Source organism: Cornus florida, unplaced genomic scaffold (assembly GCF_030987335.1).
Source record: "Cornus florida cultivar Cherokee Brave unplaced genomic scaffold, ASM3098733v1 CherokeeBrave_3.0.0_Hap2_Chr08, whole genome shotgun sequence".
Classification (NCBI taxonomy): domain Eukaryota; kingdom Viridiplantae; phylum Streptophyta; class Magnoliopsida; order Cornales; family Cornaceae; genus Cornus; species Cornus florida.
In genome coordinates this window covers 2,380,032-2,407,659 of record NW_026775578.1, presented here as the reverse complement: position 1 = coordinate 2,407,659, position 27,628 = coordinate 2,380,032, and the positions used below count along the sequence as shown (strand labels likewise).

Genomic DNA, 27,628 nt, shown 5'->3' with positions numbered 1-27,628 from the left:
TTTTCACAGAGTGATGACATGGAGACCAAGCTCCGAAACCCAATGTGAGAGGTGGTGGGATGATAATTTCACACGTGCAATGGCCGACTTTATAGGCTTTTAAATACCTCTCCTGAGTCACCAGGTTCAGCATAATAACACCCACACGGTACCCCCCTCTCTCTCACTATATATATATATATATATATATATATATACAGTGTGTGAAAGTGTGAGTTTAGTTTTAATTTCAATCTTCTTGTTGGGTACAATATATTTGTGGAAATGTCTAGTCCTGATCATGTAGTAGAAGATGGTACTAGTGATCATCAAGCATTTAGCCAGAAACCACTAAATGGAAAGAAACTTTCTTGGCAAAAGCTCAGGCGACATGACTCCTTGGATATTGAATCCGCCAAGATTCAAGGCCATCACGCTCACAACTCCAAGGTATATATATATATATATATATATATATTATGTGTTACAATTATTATTATCATCTAGGTGACCGATGTTGTGTTATTTATAAGGGTACTGCGGATTGGTCGGTGATACTGCATCTAGCATTCCAGAGCCTCGGGGTAGTGTATGGAGACATCGGAACCTCACCTCTTTACGTGTATGCCAGCACTTTCAGCGACGGAAAAATTAAACACAACGATGACATATTGGGTGTTCTCTCTTTGATCTTCTACACCCTCACTCTCATTCCTCTTCTCAAGTATGTCTTCATCGTCTTACGGGCAAATGATAACGGGGATGGTACGTACGTCAAATCCAACCCTTTTTTTTTATTTTTTTTTATGTGGTCTTTCATATCCTCATTCTTGATTACCTCTTGTGTGTGTATATAATTGGCTTAGTAGTTGATCGATCCAACTTAAAACCTCATTTGATTCTAGAAAAAATTCCAGATACATGCGGTTTAGAGTGGGGAGGTCACCCTTTCTGAATCTTCCAAAATTAATCGAAGTAAAGTCTTGAATACACTGAATCATTCCCAAAAAAAGAAAAAAAAACCAAAAAAAAATAAAATAAAATGGGTTCAAGATACTTGGAGAAAATTCAATATACCACTCCAATATTGTATAATTTCTCCAAGTGATGTTAGTTCGTAAATATCAACGCTAGCTAGTTGATTAATTGATGTTCTTTGCATTGCATTTTTGACACGATTGCCCTCAACATGTGATGCATGCATGTTAAGTGAAGGTAGAATCAAACAAATAAATAATTAATTATCCCCAAAAGAAACAAATAAATAATTACTCCCCTCTTGTCTTTTTCCGAGGTCCAATTTGATTTCGGACTCTCAGAGTACTAGTATTAATAAAGGTAATGTGGGCTTCACCAGCTCAGGTTTTAATTCGTACATAGATGATAATGTTCCTGAATTTTTACTGAAGTTTCTCCTTCTTAAACCCTATGTGTGTGTGTGTATATAATACGGAGTAAATTATAATGTAAAAAATAATTAATTAATTATTTCAGGAGGAACATTTGCTTTGTACTCTCTACTATGCCGATATGCCAAGGTGGGTTTGATTCCAAGTCAAGAAGCAGAAGATCGAGATGTGTCAACGTATAAATTTGATTTGCCTAATAATCGCTTGCTACTAGCATCGAAGCTCAAGTCTAAGCTAGAGAATAGCCAGTTTGCGAAGTTTTTCCTCTTATTTGCCACAATGCTTGGCACATCAATGGTCATCGGTGATGGTGTCCTCACACCTTGTATCTCAGGTTTTTTTACTTATACCATTTCTACACATCTTATTTATTGCATTAATGTATATTCCATCCAATGCTTTGTTCAGTTTTTTAAAAATTTTATTACAATATTCATTTGATCAACAGTTCTTTGAAAGTATTATTAAACATAATAAAACAATCTTTTACTATCATGTAAAATTGTTCTTATAAAATTCTTAAAAATTGTTTTCAATAAAAGTAAACTAAATATTTAGCGATTGAAATCATTAATTACTTTTTGTTTGGTTTGGATTTAGGAAAAAGAAATTCTATTATTGGCAGTGGGTTGGGATTATTTTCAAATTGTTGGTTGACTCGTTGTTGTTTTACATTTTCATGGCATACATATCATATTATAAACAAAACACATCATATACCATGTCTATTGACTTTAAAAAGCTAGTTAAAAAATAAAAAAAAGTAAAAAAAATAAAAATGGCATGACGTGTTATAAATTACAACGTGTTTGGTTTTGTCCATTTGTGCCAATACTGCCAACTATTTTGGACGGTCACGAAGAAAAGAGTTTCGTCTTTTACCCTCTAATTTATATATATGATGACTATATTGTTATGATTTTTGACTAACATATCACATGTTTTTCCAACTCGACGGCAGTGTTATCGGCTGTTGGTGGGATCAAGGAAGCTACGTCCTCCATGACAGAAGGTATATATTCCACGTTATATATATATATATATATATATATATATATATATCGCGCAATCCTAATCTGATTTTTCCGTTATAGATGCATGTATATACCATATATTACTGTGTCTATACACATATTATTAATATATGTATATTGTTTTATACTTTGACTATTAAAGTGCTGACGTTACTGTTGAATCCAATGGCTCAAGTTGTTACTAAGCTTTTCAACATCACGTCACCAAACTTGGAATCTTTTTAAAAACTTCAAAAAAAATGACTCATAATTAGAGTTGTTGCTTTATAGTAATAATTTGTTCGCGTTTATTATAAAGAGAAGGGTATCTTCTTATATTATAAAGAGAAGGGTATCTTCGTAGTTTAATTTTATATTCTATACTTCTATGTTGGAGAACTTTAGACTTTTTCCTTTTTTTTTTCTTTTTTTATTAATTTCAATTTTAAGACCGTGATTCGATACTTCTAAATACAATACAATTTAAATTGTACAATATTTTTATTTTTTTGTTTTTAGCATTTGATTCTTACGTGCAGTTGGTTAGATTACAACATAGTTGAACTGTTCATCCAGTGATAAAAATAATTTATATTATAAATTTTCATTTACTATTAGAAATAGAAATTAAGGGCATGTTCTGTGTTTTTTTTTTTTTTGTTTCGGACGGTATATTATAACGAGGCAAAAGTACGAAACGTGTTTGATAACATTTGTTGTGATTTGAATAATGCTGAAGTATTTCTGAAAAAAAGACCAAAATCGAAAGTTGCTTTCACATTGTAGCAATAAATAGTAGCCCAAAAAAAAATCTAAAATAACCTTTTAAATTTGTCATTTTATTTTTCAAATTTGAAACATTTTATATATATATATATAAAATGCTTCCAAGTTTTTGTTTTCAAAAATCTTGCAACAACCATACATCACCAAACATACTTCCAAATAGTATTGAAGACAGTTTAAAACAAAAACGTTGTTTCTACTTTGGATAAAAAAAAAAGTACAAAACAATTATGATTTCCAAACAAGCCCTAAAAGAGTTTAAGAAAATTAAATAATTTTTTTTCATGATTAAAAAAATTCAAATATTTGAAGTATCACTACTTTAGTTTTATCAAAATGCACCTGTACAAATTATGGTGACGCATTATTTGGTTAAAGATGATATTATTAGGAACATTAATCATTCCGTAACTTAATTGGTAGAGTGTTCAACTCTCTAATTGAATGTGTCCTTCGTCGAATCCTTCTCCCCTAACTTGTCGGGAAGAAAAAAATACATTAGGATCAAGGAACGATAGTAATATATAAAAATAGAAATTAAGAAGTCTTGTTTGGTTGAGTACTTAAAAAGAAAATAAAGAAATAGGAAGGAGTCTTGTTTTTCTTGCTGACTGTGCCTTGAATAATGCAAATCATTGAATTAGTTGTCATAGTTTTTTAAAAAAATTACAGTATGAAACAAAAGCTTTAAACACGTTATACTTGCGCCTTTTGCTACTTTACTTTCTTACCATAAATTTCATGCATATTTTTACATAATTTTCGACCAACACAAGCCACTATATTTGACATTTGTACCACCAATTTTCATACAATATAATACCCTTATATTTTGTCTGCAATAAGCCACTTATATTGGAAAAGAAGTTTATTTTCAACCTTGCTAGTAAAAGAAAGATTCACTTTTTTAGTGGACCACAAGGTTGTCTGAGTCAAAAATTGAATCTATCTTTCAAAAAAAAAAAAAAAAAAGGTTGTCTGAGTCAAATCAATATTTTTTTTATTTTTTTTTTACTAAACCCTAATTGGTTTATTTTGAGGGCATGTTCTTCTGGAATTGAAATTGATAGAATTTAAAAATAAAATAAAATTAATTTAATTGTCTTTCTCAAATTTTACCAATTTTAATTGGAAGAATTTAATTCCATGTAACCGAATACACTCTTGACTCAATTCAGTGATACATTCAAGAAAACTAAAATAACCCACGTCATTAAGTTGCACCTTATTGCATTTTGAGGCACCGATACCTTATTCTTTGAATATCTTAAATTGCAAAATTTGTTCATAGGTTTTTTTTTTTTTGAAGGGTAAACTGATAAATTTTATAAAAGAAAGAGGAGGATAGCAATAGCTAACCAATACATGCAGTGTACAATTGAGCATGGGAAGCCCAAACGACAGCCCAAAGCAGGCCCAAGAAACACAAACACAATTCTTTGTTTTTAGTTTTAATTGGTCAGAAGAATCTCTCCAAATAACAACAAACCTATTATATACATGGATTTGTGTGCAGAAAGGATTGTTTGGATAGCAGTTGCCATCTTAGTCTGCCTATTCATGGTCCAAAGATTTGGAACTGACAAAGTTGGCTACAGCTTTGCTCCCATAATATGTGTCTGGTTCGGTCTCATTGCCGGCATTGGCGTCTATAATTTCTTCAAATTTGATTCCACTGTTGTTAAAGCCATAAATCCAAAGTACATCATTGATTATTTCGTGAGGAACAAAAAACAAGCGTGGGTTTCACTTGGTGGCGTCGTCCTCGCTACAACAGGTTGGAATTTATTTATTTTTTTTCTTTTTCTTTTTCTTTTTCTTTTTCTTTTTTTTTTTTGTCTGTTCGCCCTAATTTGATGAATGTAGCAAACCTGAAAATATATATATATATATAGTTGTTGAACCATACATTATTATGTGCAAAATGCAGGAACTGAAGCATTATTTGCCGATGTTGGACACTTCACTGTTCGATCTATACAAATAAGCATGTGCAGTGTTGTGTACCCAGCACTCATATTAGCTTACACTGGACAAGCCTCTTTCCTTCGCAAGCACAATGATTTGGTCTCAGAAACCTTCTACAAGTCCATACCACGTAAGTAATACACATATATTAATGTCCATTTCATTCTTTGATCTATTTCCTGCTTCAGACAATTAAAATAAATTCAATGCAGACGCTTTGTATTGGCCAATGTTTGGTGTGTCCATATTGGCGTCAATCATAGCAAGCCAAGCCATGATTTCGGGGACTTTCTCAATTATCCAACAGTCCCTCTCTCTCGGCTGCTTTCCTCGTGTTAAAATTGTTCACACATCGGCTAAGTACGAGGGACAAGTTTACATCCCTGAAGTCAATTATCTTCTCATGTTGGCTTGTGTTGGTGTCACTGTTGGCTTCAGAACTACTACAAAGATTGGCAATGCATATGGTACGTAATTCACTACTCTAAACATTTCTTCCTAGCTATGTAAAGGTTGAGACTGAGAATTAATTTGTTGCATTGTACGTGCAGGGATCGCGGTGGTGTTTGTGATGACTCTAACATCAGCATTCCTAGTATTGATCATGATCATGATATGGAAAACCCACATACTTCTGGTGATTTCATATGTTCTTGTGATTTGTACGGTTGAATTTCTCTATTTAAGCTCAGTCCTCTACAAATTCGATCAAGGAGGATATCTACCTTTGGCTTTCGCAATGCTTCTAATGGCTATCATGTACACTTGGAATGATGTGTACCGAAGGAAATACCATTATGAGCTAGATCACAAGATTTCTCCTGAGAAGGTGAAGGAGATAGCTGCTGATACAGACTGTTGTCGAATACCAGGACTCGCTATCTTCTACTCGGAGCTTGTTCATGGAATTCCACCCATCTTCAAGCATTATGTGGAAAATGTACCTGCATTACACTCCGTCCTCGTTTTTGTCTCAATCAAGTCACTACCCATAAGCAAAGTTCCAGTAGAAGAGCGAGTCATCTTCAGAAGAATAAAACCAGATGAGCTCAATGTGTTCCGTTGTGTTGTGAGATACGGATACACTGATGCACGCAATGAACATGAGCCCTTTGAAAGGATGTTAGTTGACAGGTTGAAGGAGTTCATTAGAGAGGATTCGATGTTTCATGCAATGGTATGCAATAACCAAAAGGATGGAGAAATAGATGATGGATCAGGTAATGGTGATAACGTTAACGAGGATTCAAAGCAAGCTGAAGCTGAGAAACAAGTAGATGCAATGGAGAGAGAGATTGAAGTAGTGGAGAAAGCATGGCGAGCCGGGGTTGTTCACTTGATGGGTGAGAATGAAGTGATTGCAGGGAAAGGAGCTAACATAGGAAAGAAGATATTGATAGATTATGCTTACAATTTCTTGAAGAGGAACTTGAGACAGACTGAGAAGGTGTTTGATATACCTCACAAGCGCATGCTAAAAGTGGGAATGACATATGAGCTTTAGAACATCAACCAAGCTATAAGAAGAAAATTCAGCACACTTGATGTAGTTATATTGTAGAGGACAATAAAAATAACAGTCTAGCCTCTATACTTGTGGAGAGGAGATGAACCTCTGCAGATTAACATAAAGTGTAATATCTGCTTCCCTTGTCCAGCAAGTGATGGCACAATTAAGTGTCTGAGCAAATGCATGTAATGTAAAAAATAGTCTTGAGTGTTAAATTTTGTTATAATATTGTGAATTTGCATAGTCTATTTGGATGAATTGATGCAAGTAATTTCAATTTAGATTAAACTAAGTAAAGACACTGCAGTAAAAGAACAAATAAATAAGACAATTTTCAGGGGAAAAAAAGAATGAAAGCCCATTTGCTTCTGCCCTAAAGCTAGTAATTTATCAGCAAATTAAAAAAGACTACAGTATAACAGAGCCAACACAAACTTCAAATGTACTCGTAAACATGTATAAAAATAACAATAATGAAAGAATTAGCTAATTTGAATGCTTTGAATTTAGATTTGAAAATAAATAAATAAACTAGAGAAATTGAAAGTGTAATCACAGCTTCAGATGGCTTTAGAGTTTATTCATTCCACAATTTGAAGCAATTCAAGCTGCAATTTGGGTAAAGCTAATTAAATGAATGATTTAAGACCTACTTGCAAATATCAACATCAAAGTGCACAATTGCAGTATTCTAATTAAATCTATGACTGATAACATGTAGAAACAATGCTAATCCGAGACTCGCAAAAGCTCAAGTGTCTCGACACCACAATGATATAAATCAATATGCACTGGCACATCTAACAATTATGCTATGTATTATTGATGTTGTATGAAAGAGCATTGGCATAATATATATTTTGTTTAGGACAAAATCCAGGTTGTGCCAACTCAATCTCGTGTCCTTGGGCACATTGTAATATGTTGCATCACACCAAACTGCTAGATGTCACATGGACAACTCCTTATTCGCCTGTTCTCTTCACATTACAATGGGATAGGTGGACTCACTGAAGTGTTTTCTTAATAAATAGTGAGTTAGGCTCTGCATTAAGACTCGCCAACAAGCAGTGAAGTGCCAAAAAGCTATGAGAAAATGATAATGGTCTATATGACGAAGAGATTTCCTTTAGTAGACTGTTTGAGCCTTGCACTAGTGAAATATATATATATATATATATGTATGTTCTTCCGATAAGTAAAACATTTCATGGTATGGCATTGAGCATATAATGCTTTTGTATCCAGTGGATTCCTCCCATTTGTATGTATGTATATATATATATGTTAATTTGTAAATATATCTTATATCATATACAAATATATATATAACCTTCCTTTTGTGATCATCAAGAACTCGTTTCTGTTAAATGATTAAACAAGAGCTTAATGTATGCTTTTAGAGAAACACTAGAAAGCCTTGATAACCTCTAATAGTTCTCTCTTTACTTGTCTCTGTCTGCTAAGCATCTATATAAAAGACATACAGTGACCTAGAGATTTGAGTCATCCTCACTTGTGGGAGGATGATCCATTCCATTTGAATATAGAAAATGTTAGCATCATACTGACCTGATGAGTTTTTTCAGTACAAACTACTACTTTGGAGCAACTAAACTGTGGTCCCAGGTTTTAGGGTTTTTAAAGAAAATCCTAGCCCTAAACCATTTAGAGAATGCTAACTTTACTGAATGTTGAATGTGTATTCAATTAGATGTGGTCACAGTAATTGAACCAAAGTATGTGGTAACTGTTATGCATGAATTAGCAAGCAAGCAATCATATTTTATGTCTTGTGTGCGACTAATGGATGTGGACAAAATTGGGCCAAGTGGTGACTGATGTGCATAAAATTAGCATGCTAACTATGGATGACACTTGACCTATTGTATGCCATCAGCATGCTGCCCGAGTTTGATGCAATTGAACTACGTATTCTCTCTCTCTCTCTCTTTGAGAAGGAGTGGTGGGTTAATGAAGTGTTTGATTCATTTCATCCCATGGTAATTCTGAGAGAGAGAGATTGTTAGTTAAATTTGCAAAGAATTAACGTAGATGAAGTTCAGAACCTAATACTGTCAATCAAAGTCTACAATTAACCATACAAAATAAACTTGTAAGAGTTTAATTGGGAACATCATAGCAAGTACTTTTTTTTTTTTTTGTGATAAGTGGACTATGCAAAATTAACCAGAGAAAAGAAAAGAGATGAAAGACCTAGTCATCTGGTTTGCAGTAATATGCAATATGGTGAACATATATCGATCTTTGTGTTCTTGTCATATGGGGCAAAGGGGCCTTACACTTTTCCGTCCGATTATAATCAAAGCTTGAAGCGAGTTATCCCCTTCATAGCAAGCCTCCCACTTGAATTTCTCAGATCAAGACCAAGAGAAATATATTAGCAAGACAAGTAAGCTCAAATAAAACCCTAAATTTATATATTCTAACTCTCAAGTACAAATGAAGACACAAAAATCAGTTATCATACAAACTACATTAATTCACAAACCCCGTTATCTGAAAAGGTACAAGGATTAGCTTCAGAAGAGGTGATTTCTTATTAATCTCAATCTTAACAGTCAATCAGAGAACAAATCTGAGACCATACAAGTGAACCCCCCATTCCCACAAACATCATATCAATTGGCTGATCATTATATAAAATAAAAGTAGGAAAATAAATGTAGAGGGAGATTAGTCCTTTCCACTAATTAAATTGAACTTAAATGGAGTAGGGGAAACTGTAGGTTTGTTTGGTGATTCACCTCTAATATTTGATGGTTCCTCTTCTTCATTGTTGCCAGCCTTGCACTGATTAGCTCTATCCCCTTCTAACTCCCTATATCTATGCAAATACATTTTTACTGCCCCAGCATAGTCATCAAGCCCTAGAGTCCCAAGAGCCCAACAAATGTCTTCGCCAGTCACAGTCTTGCGCTTCTCCTTGTGACACTTGTCCGATGCTTCACAAGTGACAAAGCTAATGAACTCAGATGCACATTCTTGCATGGTTTCTTTTGCTTCTTTGGATACCTTCGCGTTAGGCGGCAGGATCTGCTTCATGATCCGGGCCACATTAGCTATCGGCAGCAAACGATCTTGATCCTTGATGACCCCTTCCTCTCCTGAGGCTCTGCTAGCACCTGCAAGATTGTACTGAGGGCCTTCTATGTCTGAGTTAAAACCTATATTATCAACCATTTCTACAAAGAGAAACTTGATCCTGTCAAACGTAGACACGTACGTTGCTGCCTTGGTTGCTAACTCGCCTCTATATAGATATGTACATACACATGTATAGAAGTATGACCATGTTTATGGGCATGTGCACCATATAGCTAGGTAATAAAGGTTCCATAACACGAGGGGCCATTGTCATGACACCGACACAGTCAGCATCGTTGGGGGACATAGTGGCAGGCAATTTTCCGATATTGGTTTGAGTTAGGTTACTGTCTTACTGATCTTATGCAACCAAGGATACTTTGAGGGTTTGTGGGAGCAATCTTAGTCCTAAAAATATTAAAAATGACTTGCATTTACCAATTATAGACCATATGGTCCCCCCATTTGTTCAGTAGCTTTAGTGTTCTCAATAAGTTTAATTGTGATAAACAATGCTTACAATGTATACTTATGGACTACATATATAAACTTTTTCATTTGGTAGTGGGATTAATGCAACCTAACAGACCTAAAAAGATCAGATAAAAAATTAATTCAAAGCCCTAATGTTGGATTACCTACTGTATATTTAGGTTTCTACATGATATGTCATGGTCCAGCCCTGGAACTCTGGATTAGTAAATAAAAAGATAAAGTGCTAGAGGTACTGGTCTAAGTACCACAGTTGATAAAGTTCTAGAGGTACTGGTCTAAGTACCGCTCTCTACAGCCTCCACAGTGTTAAGATATTGCACAGGCAATAATATGCTCCTAACTGAACTGTCCATTCATTGTGCATCATGTTGCGAAATCAAACAGAAAACACAAGAAATAGATCAAACACATACACAACAAGAACACACATATTTTACTTGATTCACCCAGAATTCAGGGTTATATCCAAGGGTTGCAAGAATTTTTACTATGATGATCAAAAAACAACAGCAGATAAAGAGAGTTCAGAATGAATAAATACCCTCGCACTAAAGCAGCAATTGAATCCGCGGAGTTGGGACTTGGTGTACAGTATCTATCAGGCTCCACATTACCCATCACATTAGGCACACTAATTTTGGTGCACATTAATTTAGAGCCATGATGTTATTGTACTTGATAAACCATCCACGCACTCAACATGATTCGATTCATATTGTGATTTATTTAGACGGCCAACGCATTGGCTCAATTTGTACTATTTTATTAATTAAGATATGTTTTGCTTGTTATGTAAGCAACTCCACTCATACAATTGATGTTTTAAATCAAATGCATCATGATCTCACAAATCGAATATTCATAATAAAAAATAAAAGAATAAAAAATATATACATATAAAAGAAAGAAAGAAATCGGAGAGGTTGAAGAATTACTCAATCGATCATAATTGTAGTGAAATTTGATTTATTAAGTTCTAAAACCTTTCCGGAAGAAGTATGAGAAGAAATTAGGAACTGTCAAATTGGCATTATTTGATAATTGTTTAATTTCTTACATTTACAGTAGGTTAGTACTTGAGTTTCGAGCAACACAGACATAATTGTATTGCATTGGAGGTTTACAGGATGGTTCAAATACATCGTACTGACAAGGAAGCCCCTTGAATTGAAGATATTTTGTAACATAGGAAAAATGAAAAAATTAATAATAATCATAGACAATATATATTCACCTTCTTACCTACCATGCATTTAATTACAAGAATTTCAGACTAATACAACTTTTAAAAAGTCCCCTATTCTACCTCAAATCCCATTCTCTTGAGGTCACTTAAATAGCAAGCACACCAGACACCACTTGTTGGTATACATTTTCATATTATATTCCTAGTATTTTGTCTCACTGTATTTTTCTTCATTCTTAGGTACTTTCTACTGTTTTTGTGTTTCAAGTTCCTTTAATAGTTTTTTACCATAAAAGAAATAACTTGCCTAAAAATGAGGCTGTATCTGCTTAGTTCAAGCACACATATATGAACTGAAAATCAGAATGAAGTCACAGACACGTATATATGTTCAGTTATTTCTAAATAATGCCAAGTCGAATATTTTCATTATGTATACACACATACACATTTATCTACAAATACTTAAATAGGAACAAAGGCAAGTGCTTCCATACACTAGGAAGCTCTCTTTTCCCAGATAGATGATATTCACGCCATGTTTAGGTCATACATGAACAATTTTCCACCATTACCATTTTGTACTGTTATGGAATATATCCCCCCTCATTTTATATTAGAGTCATCAGTTATAAGTGATATATGGAATATTTCCACCAATCATCTGACTCTTCCTTGTGAAATCACTGTTTCGGAACATGGAATGTGGTCCATGTTAGGCAAACAAAAACTACAACTTTGCTCTCTCAATATCATATATATAAGGCAGAAGGACAAAAGTAGTACAAAAAAAAACAATAGAATAGGGCATACTTATAGGTCACATTACCTTAATTTGCCATGACGTGATAAACCATCCACGCACTTCACATAATTCATATTGTGATTTATTTAGAATGGCCTAGTAACGCATTGGCTCAATTTTGTACAAAGTATTTATTAATTAAGATATGTTTTTCTCATTATGTACGCCGACTCTGCTCTTACAATTGATGTTTCAAATCAAATGCATCATAATCTCACAAATCAAAAATTCATAATAAAATGCCAAAATAAAAATAAAAATGGATTATGAGGTTGAAGAAGTACTCAATAGATCATAATTGTAGTGAAATTTGATTTATTTAGTGCTTAAACCTTTCAGGAAGAGGTAGGAGAAGAAATTAGGAACCTTCAAATTGGCATTACTTGATAATTGTTTGAATTGGAGATCTTTTGTAACATAGGGAAAAAGGAAAAAAATTAATCGTAGATAATATATATACACATCCTCTTCTTACCTACCATGCATTTTATTACAAGAATTTCAGACTAATACAACTTTGAAAAAGTACCTCAAGATGTTTAAGATCCTGTTGTCTTGAGGTCACTTAAATAGCAAGCACACCAAACACACACTTGTTGGTATACATTTTCATATTATATTCATACTATTTTGTCTCACTGTATTTTTATTCATTCTTAGGTACTTTATACTGTTTTTGTGTTTCGAGTTCCTTTTATAGTTTTATACCATAAAAGAAATAACTTGTCTAAAAATGAGGCACACATACATGAACTGAAAATCAGAATGAAGTCACAGACACATGTGCTCATTTAATTAGACAAATTTATGACTTGAAGGGCCTGATCACTTATCTACAAATACTTAAATAGGAACAAAGGCAAGTGCTTCCATACAATAGGAAGCTCTCTTTCCCCAGATGAATAGAAAGATGATACTCACACCATGTAGCATGCACCTCCCTTAACATTGGATGCTAAGGTCATACATGAACTATTTTCCTCCATTACCATTTTGTACTGTTGTGGAATGTATCCCCTCATTTTATATTAAAATTATCAGTTAATTTATGCGGTAAGATTATGCTAATCGCGAAAGGTTATTGCTAAATTGGCCAATCATCCGACTCCAACTATACTAATCCTTATGAGATCACTGTTTAGGAACATGGCAAGTGGTCCATGCTAAGTAAACAATTACTACAACTTTGCTCTCTCAATATTATACAGTATATACAAGGCAGAAGGACAAAAGTAGTACAAGAAGAAAAGCAATACCTTAGGCTAATATGGTCATACCCCTTGTTTAGTTAGCATGGCCATGATCCACAGCACAAACCAAACTGGTTGAGTCTCATCACCTACCATCATGTTTTCCAAGGGCTGACCACTGCAGTAACCAATAAAGTTTCCATTGTTAGGCTAAGAACCACTGATTTTTTGAAGATAGAAATGGGTAGTTTGGTCAATGACTAATTGATTAAGGAAGAGTGAAGTTTGCTGAGGAATCCATCACAACTTTTAGTGTACTTTTAAGAAAATTAAATTAGCAAGTGGATGCAGGCACTCAAGTATTGAAAGAAAGTAGAAGAACCCCAGGAGTTTTCTAGAAGGGTTTTGAGGAACTTAAGAAAATCTTACATCATCCTGTTTTATACTCTTTCTTTAGAGGCCACCTTCCCACTTTTGTTGAGATTCCCTTCTTTACACCACACTAAGTCTTTGCTTTAGTGGGAATCACATCTACATATTTCCAGTGCTAAACATAATGCTATTACAAGGACTAAAATTACTCAATCTGGGAAATAATATTTACATCATTTACACGTCTGTTGACTGGAGGGTGTCCCCACTCCCCACACTTCGAGTGGAACTAATTTTGAATATAGAAGAAATGTCCAGCAATTTTGAAGAAAATTAAAGGTTGTAGTAAAATGAAGAACTTTCAACAAAATTAATTAGAGGAGCACCATAAATAAGCAAAGATGGAAGAGAACAACTATTACACACATATATATACAATAACAGATTCCAGATGTGATAAAAATTTGTTATAACTCCATCTCGAATGGAGAAGTAAGCAACACTTTCGGAAAAATGAAGATTCTAAAAATCAACTCTAACAATCCATGAAAAAAAAAAAATCTTGGTGAAAAAATTAGAGATAACATGAGAAGAGATTATTACAAATGACCTGAAAAAGTTGGATATAGTAAAAGGCTAAATGGCATGTAACGGAAACAGAGAATTAATTCATGTAGTTGACCCCATTCATATGCAAGCATAATGAAGTTGATGAGACGAACTCTTTAACAATCTATGAAAATAATTAATCCACTTCCAATAAACAAGTTAGAGCATTGTCTGTAAGTAAATTTTCCTTCAAGTTCAAACTCTTTTTAAAAAATTGAAATCTTTCAACCAAAAAACTTCATACCGCGAGGATGAAAAAAACATCAAAATTAACCCCAGCAAAATAAAAATAAAAATAATCCTACAATGTAACAGCGGGGATGAAAAAGAAAGGGGAAAAAATTGTTGTCTGATTGAGAGTGGCTCATCGGGTGTTGCAGGACCTGGAGAGTACCGACTCATTATCCTTCCACCGCTGCTCTGTGAAACCAGCCTCACGATGTGCCCTCCACTCTGCGGCCCATGACACCTGGACCTACGCCCAAGGACCGAGGACCAACTCCATACTTGGAATGGGCGAGCCAGCGATTAAACCCTACGAAGCCCAACCTTCTGGACCAAGCCAATCTCCAACCATCTTAAAGCCCTCACTCGAGTAACAAGCCATCGTGACAAGGCTCGGCTGTAGGTTGAATTTCATCGAGACGTTTATAAATAGGAAATCTTATGTCTTCGCAAACAATGTCGGATATTAACACACTACAAATTAATAATTCAATGTAAATACTTCATTGAAGTCCCCTCAAATTCCATTCAACAATCAAACCTCGTAAAGACATTGATTACACGCATACAGATATATGTATTCCAATGGCAGTTGAGCTAGAAGAAAACAATGCCTCAGGATTATCATCGTAACTTGTTGTTTGGCTGGTACACCCAAATGCAACATTAATTTGGTACCTTTTTATGATGGATTTTGCTCCATGAGAGGTTTTTGTTAGTATTATACTAGGCAATGAAGGGCAGGGTAACAGGTTTTTTCATTCTTCGATACGTTGTAGGCTTGTAGTACCATATTTTTGGGTATCTGAGTATTGTTTTTAGCTCTTACGAAACCATGATGTTCCCCACTTTCTTTGTGTTGTATAATCAAATTGATTTGAATGAGTAGATTTTGAAACTGTTCGATTCAATTTTCTAGAATAAAAAAACCATTAAACAGTTTAGAAGTTCATTTTAGTTGAAAGATTTCTGAAAACTGTGTTTTCGAAATTCAGAGAGCATTCTTTTCAATTCTCCAGACTTTTTATATATATATAAAAAATAAAAAAATAAATAAAAATAAAAAACTTGAAAATATTTCAGAGAACTAATTGAAACAAGTTCTTTAAGCCTGGGGGTTGTGGAGATCAGTTCACTATTTGTCCTGGAATCTCCCTTGAAGTGGCTTATATTGAAGATGTTGTGAGACTTGTTAAAACCTTTATTGTTAGCTTTTTGCTAACATTTCCCTTTATTACCAAATTTCAAGTTATTTTGTAAAACATTTCCACTTGCATAAACAATTAATTATATATTTTTATGCATATTTGGTAATTGTTGTAGGACTCAAATTTCATATGATTTTCCAGGAAATGCTTCAATCTCATCTGAGTAGTATTCAGGTAGATTTCCACATTTTGAGACTTGGCGTGCGGAGGTCTCATGATAGGACCCAAATTCAATTAAGCGTAACAGATGAGAATGTAACCAAGGATAATTATGTCAAAACTCAACTCCTGCACAAGGCCTCGTCGGTGTTTAGGTGCAATATCAATGGTGATAGGAAAACAAAGTATACTACTAGGTAATGGAAAGAAATACCAGGCAAATAAAAGGCTCAAAAATGAACTAGGACCTTCTTGCAAATTTTAAGTCGGACAGACAAAAAGTACTAATTACAATTTCAAAGTGGAAACCCTTTACCAAAGTCCAATATAGGAACCTCAAAATATCTGAAATAACGAGTTCCATTAAATGAGGAACAATGACTAAGAAAACATAAAATCTGTGTGTCAAATACAACACAGAGATGTGCAGCCATAGCATCCTCCTTATCTTAGTCTAGTGTACGTACATCCATCCGTCAGTCAAGTCTATGACTATGCTCTGCTGCATCATTTTCACTCCCACCCTTCTCCTTCTCCGGGATATTATCATAAAATAAAGCCAGTAGTTCTGCACTGGACGCGCCGCCAACAGCTTTGTTGCAAAATACCTCAAAACCTTCTTTCACGGCCTAGAAAAGGGCCAATAAAGGTGACAGTTAGCCACAAAATAAAATTTAAAAAAATAAAAAAAGAGAGGAAAAATTACCCAAACAAATACATAAATCTCCAACTCATACCTTGTGAAAGAGAGAATTGCCCATAAAACAATCATTAACATATGCCATATACTTATTGTGGAGCTCAATCACTTTTCTGACCAAGACCTGAAGAAAAGACAACCACATCAAATTCTAAGCTCACAATCACTAGTAAAACAACAATCTAACAACACAAACCAGTATATAATTCACCAACACATCTTATTTGTACAAGTTCGGTCTTCTTTCAGATTTTACATTTATTAGCAAAATTATTCTTTTTGAAAACCTTACAAACTGCACTTATCTTACTTTAAATGCATGTCCAAGTCATAGTTGTTAAAGGCTCAAGGCACACTAAGGTGCCAAAGGTCTTCTGGAGCCTAAGCGCAAGGCACAATACAAGCCTGATCGAAGTCAGGCGCGTGTATATAATAATGCATATTTAAACATTTATTATTATACATATTCATAATCAAGCAGTAATTGCACTTGGTGTAGGTAGTGAACCATAAATTTATGATACATAACCTTTTAATTTAGTAGTCATTAAGTAAAAAAGAAAATGATATGAATAAACAATTAAAAAATACAAGGCGTGCATTTTTTGAGCCTAAAGCCTACTTAAAAGCGTGAGTGAGCCTGATTGAAGGTAGGTTGAGGCGCTCTAGCTGAGCCTTTGACAAGCCTGGGGCTTTTTTGGAGCCTAGGCGACTTTAGCAACTATAGTCCAACTATGTGTTGGACACATACCCCATACACTTGTCTAACTATCCAGTGTCCAACACATGTCATGCATTTTTTAAGAGTCGATAAACATGTGTACAACAGCAACTTGTGCTTTGTGAACTAGTTCTTAGAAATATGCCAAGTTCCAAAATGAACAGTTTTACCAAGATACTAACCTTGCTACTTGCTGCATCTTCAGCATGTTGGACCAAGGCTGTACCTTCGGCGGTAACATGCTGCACCATGAAATCCTCAAAATGTCAGTAATATAACATATGGATCTGATTTAAAAGGCTCTCATACTCGACAAGTAATGTAAATCTAACAAACCTGTTTAAACAAACTAGCAACCGGTTCCAAGCCTTTAGGAATTTCAGAGAAGAGCCTGTACATCCTAGAGAGATCCGCCACCTAAAGATCAAGTAAACATAATGAACAGATCAATATCTGCAGATGGTAAGGTCACAATTTCTCCAAAAAAGAGAACTAAAAATGCAACTCCAAAAAACACCTTATCATCTCTAAGCAATGCACGGCATCCAGAGTGCTCCTTTTCAAGAAGCTGGTTCGTGTATACCACCAACAGCTCGTTTTTCACTTTCTGTGGAAAGAGCAAAAACCAAATGAACAAATTTAACTAAAGCACCCAAAACATCAACATAACAAACTCAAAAAAATCATGATTATCACGTCAATACAAAATTTTAAAATTTCAAAAGCAAATAATTGACACCATTTTAAGTTTTTCCTTCCATCTACACATTGTGCATCAAGTGTTTACACCAATAGTGGGCTGTGGTGTAGCATATATACTGTGCCATAAGAGTATAAACTTTATATAATGCACTAAATATGGTGCATGTATGTACAAAATAATAATAATATGAATTACATCGTAGATCAACAAGTTACAACCAAAATCATTCTTAACTTGAAAAATAAGTTTGTAAAACATCTAATATACCTGCATATTCATATATTTGGAAAAATGAAAGCAAACCATAGTGACCTATGGCCCAAAGTACCTACCATCAGGCCTCACTTCTATTAATCTAACATATTATACATTATAGTTTAATATTAAAATCATAGGGTTTTTTAACTCATTTAATACACTGTTGATTACAAATTCAAATATTTGCTGACCTGTTAATTACTTTTTTTAAATATGTATAAATAAGATTAACAATCCACACAATCATGTCCTATGCAAACAAAGATCAGGAGATCAATTATAACAAGTATATTTGTACATCACTACATCTTATGACCCCTACCAAAAATTTATAATTTATAAAATAACATTTCGAACCATCTATATCAGAGGCTTCAAGAGCAATAGCTTGCATCAACATGCAACAGGACAATGATTCTGTTCCAAGTATTACATCACCATGAATAGGGCACATTTGTGTTAGACAATAAACATCATTATTACATTAAGGTTACAACATGCTTGATATGTTTCACTTGCTATTTATAAGGTTACGACGTTCTTGATATTTTTCATTTGCTATTTATAATGTTACAACGTGCTTGATATTTTTATGTGTATATAGTCACCTTCAAAATAACATTGGAGGAGCTATAATTAATACTAGTACTCAAAAGCATCCAAGTCATCTCCATATGTAAAAGAAAAGGTATCAAGTGATCTATATTGCTCATCAAGAATTCAAGATCCACACTCAAAGGAAGTCATCAAAGGATCTATATTACATTAATTAATTAAAACACACAATAAAAATTAGAATATGAAAAATAAAAAACTAACCTCCACTAGCTTTGGTTCACTGCTCGAGTGCATATAATGCGAAACTCTATCCCTCTCCTTTTTCAAGCATTCCTCGGCCTATTGTTAACATAAAAGGCATTAAGGGTCCACTGGGTTGATCAAATAGTTAAATCAATAACAGCTTGTATATATAGATTTACCTTCAACATGAAATCTGGACAAGAATCTTCCACAATCCAGTTTGATGCTTTTTGAGAGTAAAAAGCAGCAGTATCTTTAAGCATGTCATCTTCAAAATCATTTTCATAACAGTCCATTTGTCCCATCCCAATTTCAACAAATATACCCAGAACATTCTTCAGCAAAGCTCTGTCGATCAGCTCACCCTCACGTTCTTGATCAATCTAGTCCACATGCATTGACAATTCCATCTCAATTGCTAACAATGAAAAGAATCATGACCAATGAAAGTAACAACGAAGTTACCAGTGTGATAACGGCATCTCGAACTTTACCCCTCATCTCTTGGTAAACCTGAAATTTGAATAAAATAACTTTCATTCCAATATTGTTGACACCAAAACATACTGGGAGGAAATAAAAAAAAATAAAAAATTTGCGGGAAACTAACAAGAAATTTATGACAAAGTAAACACTGTAGCTCAAGTTTACAAATCACACTAACATCAGGAAATGATGGAATAAAAATAAACTGGTAACGAACCAGGTCACGGAAGCAATTGAGTCCAACTTCATTAAGTGCAGGAAGCGACCTTCGAGCAATAAAATAGCGATCAAGATAATGGAAAAACCGTGAAAGCCACCTGACCATAAATTTATGATTTGCCCATCTTTTCACCAGCTCCCTCAACATAAATTCATCATGCTTCTCTCTTAAAGATGGCAAAACCTGATAAAGAAAACTTGATGAAACTGAGATTTTGAATAATATAGAGTAAAAGAATACCATGGCCACAAAAAACCAAGCAGAAACAATTCAATTAACAGAAGTCTGCTAACAGGGAAATAGGAGGGAGGGGGCCAACAATGAAGCTCCAAACCAAACAAAGAAGGACATAATATGGTAACACCACAAGGAAGAAATAACTTGGCATAAATTGTAATACTGCATGGAAATAAGATGATATATGTGTCAATGGTAGAATTTTCTATCAAAGTTAACACTAATATGTCCAGACAGGTTATCATCACACACCTAATTTTCAAGAACAAAAATGTCAATTTTAAAAGAACAACAACAACCAAGCTTTTTTTCAATTACTTGGGTTAGCTATATGAATCCTGCGTTTCCATTCCGCTCTATTTAAGGCCATAGCGTCGGTCAATCCGCATGGTATCACGTCTTTCTTTACTAACTCTACCCATGTTAACATTGGTCTTCCACTCTCCCTAGTATTACCTTCAATGTGGACTATGTCACTTTTCCTAATCGACGCACTTAAAGGTCTTTGTTACACGTCTAAATTATCTTAACCAAATTTCTCTCATTTTATCTCCAATTGGTGCTACTCCAACCATCTCCCAAATGTGATCATTTCTAACTCTTATCACTTCTAGTCTTACAGCACTTCTACCTCAATATTTGCATTTCTACCACTCATTTTATGCAAATGTTGTTTCCTACCTGCCCAACATTCAGTACCGTAAAGTATGATAGTTGTTCTATACATCTCCCCTGTCAATTGTAAAGGGATAGGCCTATCACACAATATATACTAGATGCACTCCTCCATTCAAAAGAAAGCTATTAGAAAAGGGTTCAACTGAAAGGGGGATACTCCATCCGCTCTAAGTTAAGGTTAGTTTGATCCTGAATAGGCCAGAGGTAACCTAACTACAGATAAAAATCTATCCCAAGAAAGAAGGGTTATCTAGTAATATTTTACTCTTTTTTGCTGGCAGACAGTGGCAATAGAATCAACTCTAAATATAGGAGAAACTAAGCAACAACATGAAATACAGGTACTAGGAAGCAGGTCAAATGATAGTATGCATGGTCATTACAAAATTGCAACATTAACGGATCCAGCTATGCTGGAAAGAATTACCCAGGATACTGCAGATACAAAAACCCCAGGACAGAGGACCATATCAAGAATTTCTTTACATCTCATTGAGATACTGCAAATTGTTTGCCATTAAACATCATTTATCAGTTCCTAATCGTCGTTTTAACAGAAAACAAAAGCATGGAACATTTCGTTTCTACATACTGATTCTTCCCTATTATTATGTTCAGCACAGTTACAAAAATCTCATATATGATTATGCATTTACTTGCTCAAGTCACCAACTCTCATCAAAAATAATTTTCCATCTAATTATGGACATGCTTATACAAAAGAGTAAAAATTATGCTGAAATTAGAAGTGTCCATTTATGTCAATACAGACGTGCTAAGTTCCTATTCCATAACAACGAAAAAATAATAGTATCCATAATTAGCAACAATTAGCCCACAGTAATAATGTTGATGTCAGCAACTATCCATTAGTTTCCTCACCGTTGAATTAATGTACTCTTCATACGCCTCCTTGTATTTATCATAGAGCTGTTGAGAATAATCGTATGGGTGCTTTTGTGTGCACATGTTATAGATGTTTCTATATTCTATCAAGGAAAAATCAAACCTCAAGCAACAGTTCTCTTCCAAATCACTAATAAAATGCATTAAATTTTTTTTTTTTTTTTTTTTTTAAATACAAAATAAAAATAGCAGTGATCAAATAACAAGATGACAAGGATACTCGTATAACTTCATATACTCTTCAGAGCTGAACTCTGACTCCTGCCCTTCTACAATATTCTTCAGCTTAGTGATCCCCTTCTGCATAAACTCCCATCCTTCCTCAAACTCAATAATCTTCCACTGGTTCATTGTTGTGTTTAAACCAGATAACCACAAACTATGATCTGCTAAAAAAAAATAATTGAATTATCACAATTGATCAAACTTGCATAGGATAACAAACATGACCACAGAAAACCTTTTAGTGTACCGAGCGTGATATATCATGGACATGACTTGAACCTTGATTTCAAAGCTATACATAGTCAGCTCTAAAGATTGTATACTAGTGCTGGTAACACACTGTATGTGAATAAAGTTTGCTAAATGATCATATTAATCTGTACTCTGAACAACTAATGCAAAAAAAAAAAAAATGCAGATTTAAACCCTTCTGAAATCTAAAATTACCCAACACAAAGCCCAAATCGGGATCAAGTGCAATTTCCATTCAGAAAGTGTGTGCACAAGCATACATGTATTTAAACATGCATACACGTGCATACACATTCATAAATGAAGGTATACAAGTCTGTGTGCATACAGTATACAGAGTTCAAGAATCACAAAATTAACATGCATTCGCATACGTACACATTCATAAATGAAGGTATACAGGTCTTTGTGTCCATACACGGTTCAAGAATCACAAAAATTAACACGCACAACCACAAAGTACCAAAATAAGTTCTCAGAAAAATTTATAATCTACGTGATCAATCTGAAAAATGTATGAATATGAACATCATAAACACATACACAAATATATAATAGAATCACAAAATTAACATACAAAACCGAATGTAACAAAATAAGTTATCAGAAAAGTATAAGAACATCATAAACACATACACAAATATATAACAGAATCACAAAATTAACATACAAAACCGATTGTACCAAAAGAAGTTCTCAGAAAATTTTATAATCTACATGATGAATCTGACAAATGTATGTATATATACACGCAAAACCTAATTTAAACGGACCACCAAATTCAAAAGCATAACTGTCACAAAGTCCAAAAAGAAATTCTCACAATATTCTTGCTATTGCTATTATTTGTCCTGCGTGTGAAGAACAAATGAAATTGAATACATAAATACGTATATATACATGTATTTGATTACAAAACACAACATACGCGGAGCAATATAACCGAAACAAATCGCTAGGGAGAAATCAAAAGTTGTAAATACCCTAGAAATCAATCCTGTGAAATCAAGATAATGTGAGTAGAGCATAGATTCGAAACAAGTGTTCTTAAAAACAAGATTGAATATATATAGAGACTTAAAGAGAGAGGTGAAGGATAGAGGAATCTAAATAGGCTTTAATTATATCTCATTGTAGTATTAAATCTGAATACTACAATGAGATATAATCGAACAAATCAAGAGATCAAATTCTCTTCTCGGATCTTAAATCAAACAAATTAAACAAAGCAGGTTTTTATAATAAAACCTAACCCTAGGCACGATTCCAAGATGTTGAGATGGGATTGGTATTTTTTTTTTTTTCAGATTGTAACATGCTAAGTCCATTTATTAGTGTATTTATAAAAATAATAAAAAATAAAAAATTTAAATAATCTTATTTGTTGGCAACACATGTTCACCTAATATGTAATTTTAATAAGCTCCATGTTGTTTTGAATTCAAGAGTAGACAACAGAATTAAGAACCAAAACTCCTGCCCAACAAACAAACAAATTCTATAGAGAAATTAGCAAACCTCTGAGTTCTAACAATTCCCAACTTTCATGTATAAATTAATTCAAATAAATAACATATTGTAATAACAATTTATATTTCAAAGAGAAACTAAATTAAAATAACATAGAGAGAAGAAGTGTGACAATAACAATTTATATTTTAAAGAAAAACTAAATTAAAATAACATAGAGAGAAGAAGTGTGACAATAACAATAGGGTCTACTTACTTTGTAACTATGAAAAGAGTTTTTTTTTTCTTAAAAAAAAAACAAAAAAAAAAAAAACAAACCTCGGTTATTATTAAGTTTTTTAAAAATTTAATTATAAAAATATCTGTTGTTCTATCAGAATAATTTTTGTTTCTTAGTTTTTAATAATTGTTTTTAAAATTACAAACTAAACAGCTCATAACAAACAAACAAAAAAACTTATGCTACGTTTGGTGTGCAGAAATGGAATGGAATGGAATGTTCATTCCAACCATTCCTTTGTTTGGTATGCTACTTAAAGTTGGAATGGCCATTCCATTGGAATGAAAATTCATTCCTGGGAATGAAAATCCATTCCACAACTAAACCTAAGGAATGGTCATTCCATTCTCAAGTAATTTATTTTAAAAAATCGACTTCCCAAAACACCCTCATATTCTAAGTCTAAAAACCACCATTACCTTCTACCACAATCATCTCCGCCTTTCACCACCACCACCACTGCCACTACCTTCCAACACCACCGACTTTCGCCATCGCCCACCACTTTCCACCACCACCACCGCCACCGCCACCGTTTGTCGCAACCACCGCCACCGCCTTTCACCACCGCTACCGCCACCATCTTCCACCACTACCATTTTATTGCCTTTCACCACCTTCTACCACCACCGCCACCATCGCCTTTCACCACTGTCACCACCTTCCACCACCACTGCTACCGTCTTTCACTACCACCACCACCTTCCACCACCGCCACGCCATAGCCCTACACCACCACCGCCACCGCCATCGCCATTGCCGCTGCCTTCAACAACCACCAACGTCGCCGCCATCGCCTTCCACCACCACCATCTGCCACCACCACCTTCTACCACCGCCACCGCCACCACCACCGCCACCACCACAGCCACCACCACCGTTACCACCACCTTTCACCACCGCCTTCCACCACCACCTTTCACCATCGCCGCCACCACCTTTCGCCATCGCCCACCACATTCCGCCACCACCTTCCACCACCGCCACCACCACTATAGTTATACTACTGCCAGCGCCTTCCACCACAACCACCACACTACTGCCAGCGCCTTCCACCAACATCACTACCACCTTCCACCACCACTGCTACCACCAATTTCCACCATTGCCACCACCGCCGCCTTCCAACACCACCATCTACACTACTACCGCTTTCCACCATCCACCACCGCCACTGCCACCATTTATTTTTAAAAATTTATTAGAGAATATCGTTTTGTTAATTTAATTTATTTGTTACTAAGAGGGATATTTTGGAGAATTCAATTAGAAATTTATTCCATTCTAAATTTTAAATTGGTCCAACCAAACACTAGAATGGTTATTATCATTTCATTCCTACACATTTCATATTTACAACCAAACAATAGAATGAGAATGACCATTCCATTCCATTCCCATTCTCATTCCATTTCCACTTGCATTTCATTCAATTCCTACACAACAAACGTAGCATTAAATTAAAAACTCATAACATAGAGAGAATAACAGAGAAAAATCACCAACCAATATTTGTTGTGGTCGAATTTTGTTGAGACTCACCGAATTGTTGTTGTAGTTTGTGTCTTCGGGAGAGTTCTCTTTACTTCTCAGAAAATATCATATACCGTATTACCCGGAGTACCTTCTTATCGTATTGAAAGAGAAATATAATTGTAAAAGGAAAGGAAAGGAAATGAAAGGTAAATTGATATTAAATTAGTATTGACACTAATATAAGGAAGGCCGATTACAAAAGGCAAGTAACAGGTAAATTTATTTTTTATTTATTATAAAATAATATATTTATACTATTATTATATTATATATCTATATTCTATACTATTATTAAAAGGGTTAAAATCATAAATCATAAAACTCCTGCAATTTTTAAATTTTGATCATAAAAACTTTAAAAAATTACATTAACTAAATTTTTATTTTTAATTGTTGGAAGGGCATTTTAATATTTTTATCACACCATTAAAGGCCAACTGACGGGAGATCCTTATTTGCCCCTATAATAAATGTTATGGGGGATTTTTAGAACGGATTTGAATTCTCTAAATTAAATATTAGGGTGATGATATAGGGGCCGAAGGTTTTTGGCCGAACAAGGCCACAGATTCTTATATCTGACCTTGCGTGAAAAACTAGGAGTCCCACAGGAGTGAGTACACTGCGTTATAAAGTATTCTTTTGAATAACACCACCATGATATATAGAAATAATCCCTTATTTGACAGTCGCAGAACCATGGCGAACCAAAAAAAAGTAGGTGTAAAAGTAAATAAAAATATATAAATATATATGATTATGGGTGTTCAAAGATATATATATATATACACACACCCAAAGTACATTGTTTAGCATTACTGAATTTGGATGATTTCTGATGTTGCATAGTTTATCCATTTTTAGCCGACCAATTTTGCATTGCTTCCCTTTTGATTACTAATTGGCCATGGTGCATGACAGTAAATTCCTCCACTTCAAGGTTTATTTAGGTTTTTGTGAAGGAAATTGGGTCTTTTGATTTATGCAATGGTGGATTGTTATTGAGTTGGGTCTCCTTTAAAAGAAAGAAGACCATAGAAAAGAATAGGTTATTTGAACAGGTTTTGATGTGCAAGATGATGGCCGGCCCTAGTGGAGTCATGAGGATGGAACAAATTTAAAGGTTTTTAAAGCGAGATAGTGAAGATGCAAAACAGATAAACATTGATGGGGAGGACAGAGAAGAAAGAGATTGAGAAGTCCATAGAGTTTTGAGACGGAGAGAGATGACTTTCTTGAATGTTCTATTTCACATCTGAAACGCTATTAAATGAAAATTATGCTAAACATTTACACCATGTTTGGTGTGAGTGATGGAATCAAATGAAGTGGGAATGGAATGTTTTTGTTTCCATTCTTTAGTTTGGTAACTTACTTTAAAGATGAAATGATGATTCTTACCCATTCTCCGAGAATAGTGATTCTCACTAATTTATTCCACTTTCCAACCAAAGGAATGACTATTTCATTCCCACTTTAAAAATAATAATAATAATAATAAAATGAATAAAAAAAGCATTTAATGAAATGTCGGCTACATATATATATATATATACACACATATTTATATGTGTTTTACAAAAATAGGATGTTTTTCTGTGCAACCAAACATGGGAATGAGAATAGTCCGTTCCGTGATTCATTCCATTCCCACTTTATTTCATTGAACCATACTAAACTAGCCCTTAGTACATTAGTCTTTTTCTTGATTCACTTAGATTTAATCATAAGAGGTGGCCTTGCCACATCAGATTCGTCCCTGTTCGGCCAAAAACCTTCGGCACCTATATCATTACCCTAAATATTATCTAAGTTATTTTAAGTTGAATTTGCTACAAATTGACATTAACATTTAAACTCAAGTTTGAAAACTGCGATAAGGAAAATTTACCAAAGTTTAAAAACTGCACCGTTTTGAATTAAGGAAAATTCACCATACTCTAATGTCGTTATCTCTCCCACATCTTTTCCAAAAAAAAACCCTCCCTCTCTCTCCTCTTGCTTATTCCTACTATTGGGCGAATATTTTTGCGCCAAAAATAAATGTTATTTGCCATGTGATAAGTGCTTAAATGTTGCATATTTTAGCACCTAAAATAGGGTATTTTAGTTCTTGCATCTATCTTATTTTCA

The 27,628-nt window shown here is 34.2% G+C and overlaps 3 protein-coding genes across 12 annotated transcripts; 1 reads left to right on the top strand and 2 right to left on the bottom strand.

The window, feature by feature from the left end:
• Positions 1–135: 135 nt before the first annotated feature.
• LOC132268867 (potassium transporter 5-like) lies at positions 136–6,893 on the top strand. The gene is made up of 8 exons (XM_059769756.1): positions 136–429; positions 513–744; positions 1,474–1,722; positions 2,350–2,400; positions 4,704–4,964; positions 5,118–5,285; positions 5,368–5,622; positions 5,707–6,893. Exons 1-8 carry the CDS (start codon positions 265–267, stop codon positions 6,657–6,659), a joined length of 2,334 nt encoding a protein of 777 aa, XP_059625739.1. The 5' UTR covers positions 136–264; the 3' UTR covers positions 6,660–6,893.
• Positions 6,894–9,362: 2,469 nt separating this feature from the next.
• On the bottom strand, positions 9,363–9,869 carry LOC132268532 (nuclear transcription factor Y subunit B-4-like). The gene has a single exon (XM_059769363.1). The coding sequence runs from the start codon at positions 9,867–9,869 to the stop codon at positions 9,363–9,365; it is 507 nt and encodes a 168-aa protein (XP_059625346.1).
• Positions 9,870–16,254: 6,385 nt separating this feature from the next.
• Positions 16,255–23,675, bottom strand: LOC132268864 (cullin-1-like). 10 transcript variants are annotated; one of them, XM_059769754.1, is made up of 12 exons: positions 23,612–23,675; positions 21,953–22,118; positions 21,709–21,808; positions 19,909–20,094; positions 19,671–19,718; positions 19,385–19,588; positions 19,224–19,301; positions 17,961–18,050; positions 17,780–17,860; positions 17,626–17,685; positions 16,760–16,846; positions 16,255–16,651 (listed from the first exon to the last, which is right to left on the bottom strand). In XM_059769754.1, the coding sequence occupies exons 2-12, from the start codon at positions 22,081–22,083 to the stop codon at positions 16,499–16,501; spliced, it is 1,218 nt and encodes a 405-aa protein (XP_059625737.1). In that variant the 5' UTR covers positions 22,084–22,118; positions 23,612–23,675; the 3' UTR covers positions 16,255–16,498. The 10 variants fall into 10 exon arrangements, with proteins under 10 accessions (XP_059625737.1, XP_059625733.1, XP_059625727.1 ...); XM_059769750.1 differs by lacking the exon at positions 23,612–23,675 and adding an exon at positions 23,463–23,539; XM_059769744.1 differs by lacking the exon at positions 23,612–23,675 and adding an exon at positions 23,138–23,521.
• Positions 23,676–27,628: the final 3,953 nt, after the last annotated feature.

What these genes read in the sequence shown, in the direction of transcription:
- LOC132268867 (XM_059769756.1), top strand. Translation starts at nt 265, where the DNA reads ATGTCTAGTCCTGATCATGTAGTAGAAGATGGTACTAGTGATCATCAA. An exon ending in CGTCGTCCTCGCTACAACAG is followed by an intron (nt 4,965 to 5,117) that starts GTTGGAATTTAT and finishes TGCAAAATGCAG; the next exon opens with GAACTGAAGCATTATTTGCC. An exon ending in AAAGATTGGCAATGCATATG is followed by an intron (nt 5,623 to 5,706) that starts GTACGTAATTCA and finishes TTGTACGTGCAG; the next exon opens with GGATCGCGGTGGTGTTTGTG.
- LOC132268532 (XM_059769363.1), bottom strand. Translation starts at nt 9,869, where the DNA reads ATGGTTGATAATATAGGTTTTAACTCAGACATAGAAGGCCCTCAGTAC.
- LOC132268864 (XM_059769744.1), bottom strand. Translation starts at nt 23,237, where the DNA reads ATGCTCTACTCACATTATCTTGATTTCACAGGATTGATTTCTAGGGTA. An exon ending in AAGATGCAGCAAGTAGCAAG is followed by an intron (nt 16,847 to 17,625) that starts GTTAGTATCTTG and finishes TCTTTTCTTCAG; the next exon opens with GTCTTGGTCAGAAAAGTGAT. An exon ending in GCAATTCTCTCTTTCACAAG is followed by an intron (nt 16,652 to 16,759) that starts GTATGAGTTGGA and finishes GCCCTTTTCTAG; the next exon opens with GCCGTGAAAGAAGGTTTTGA.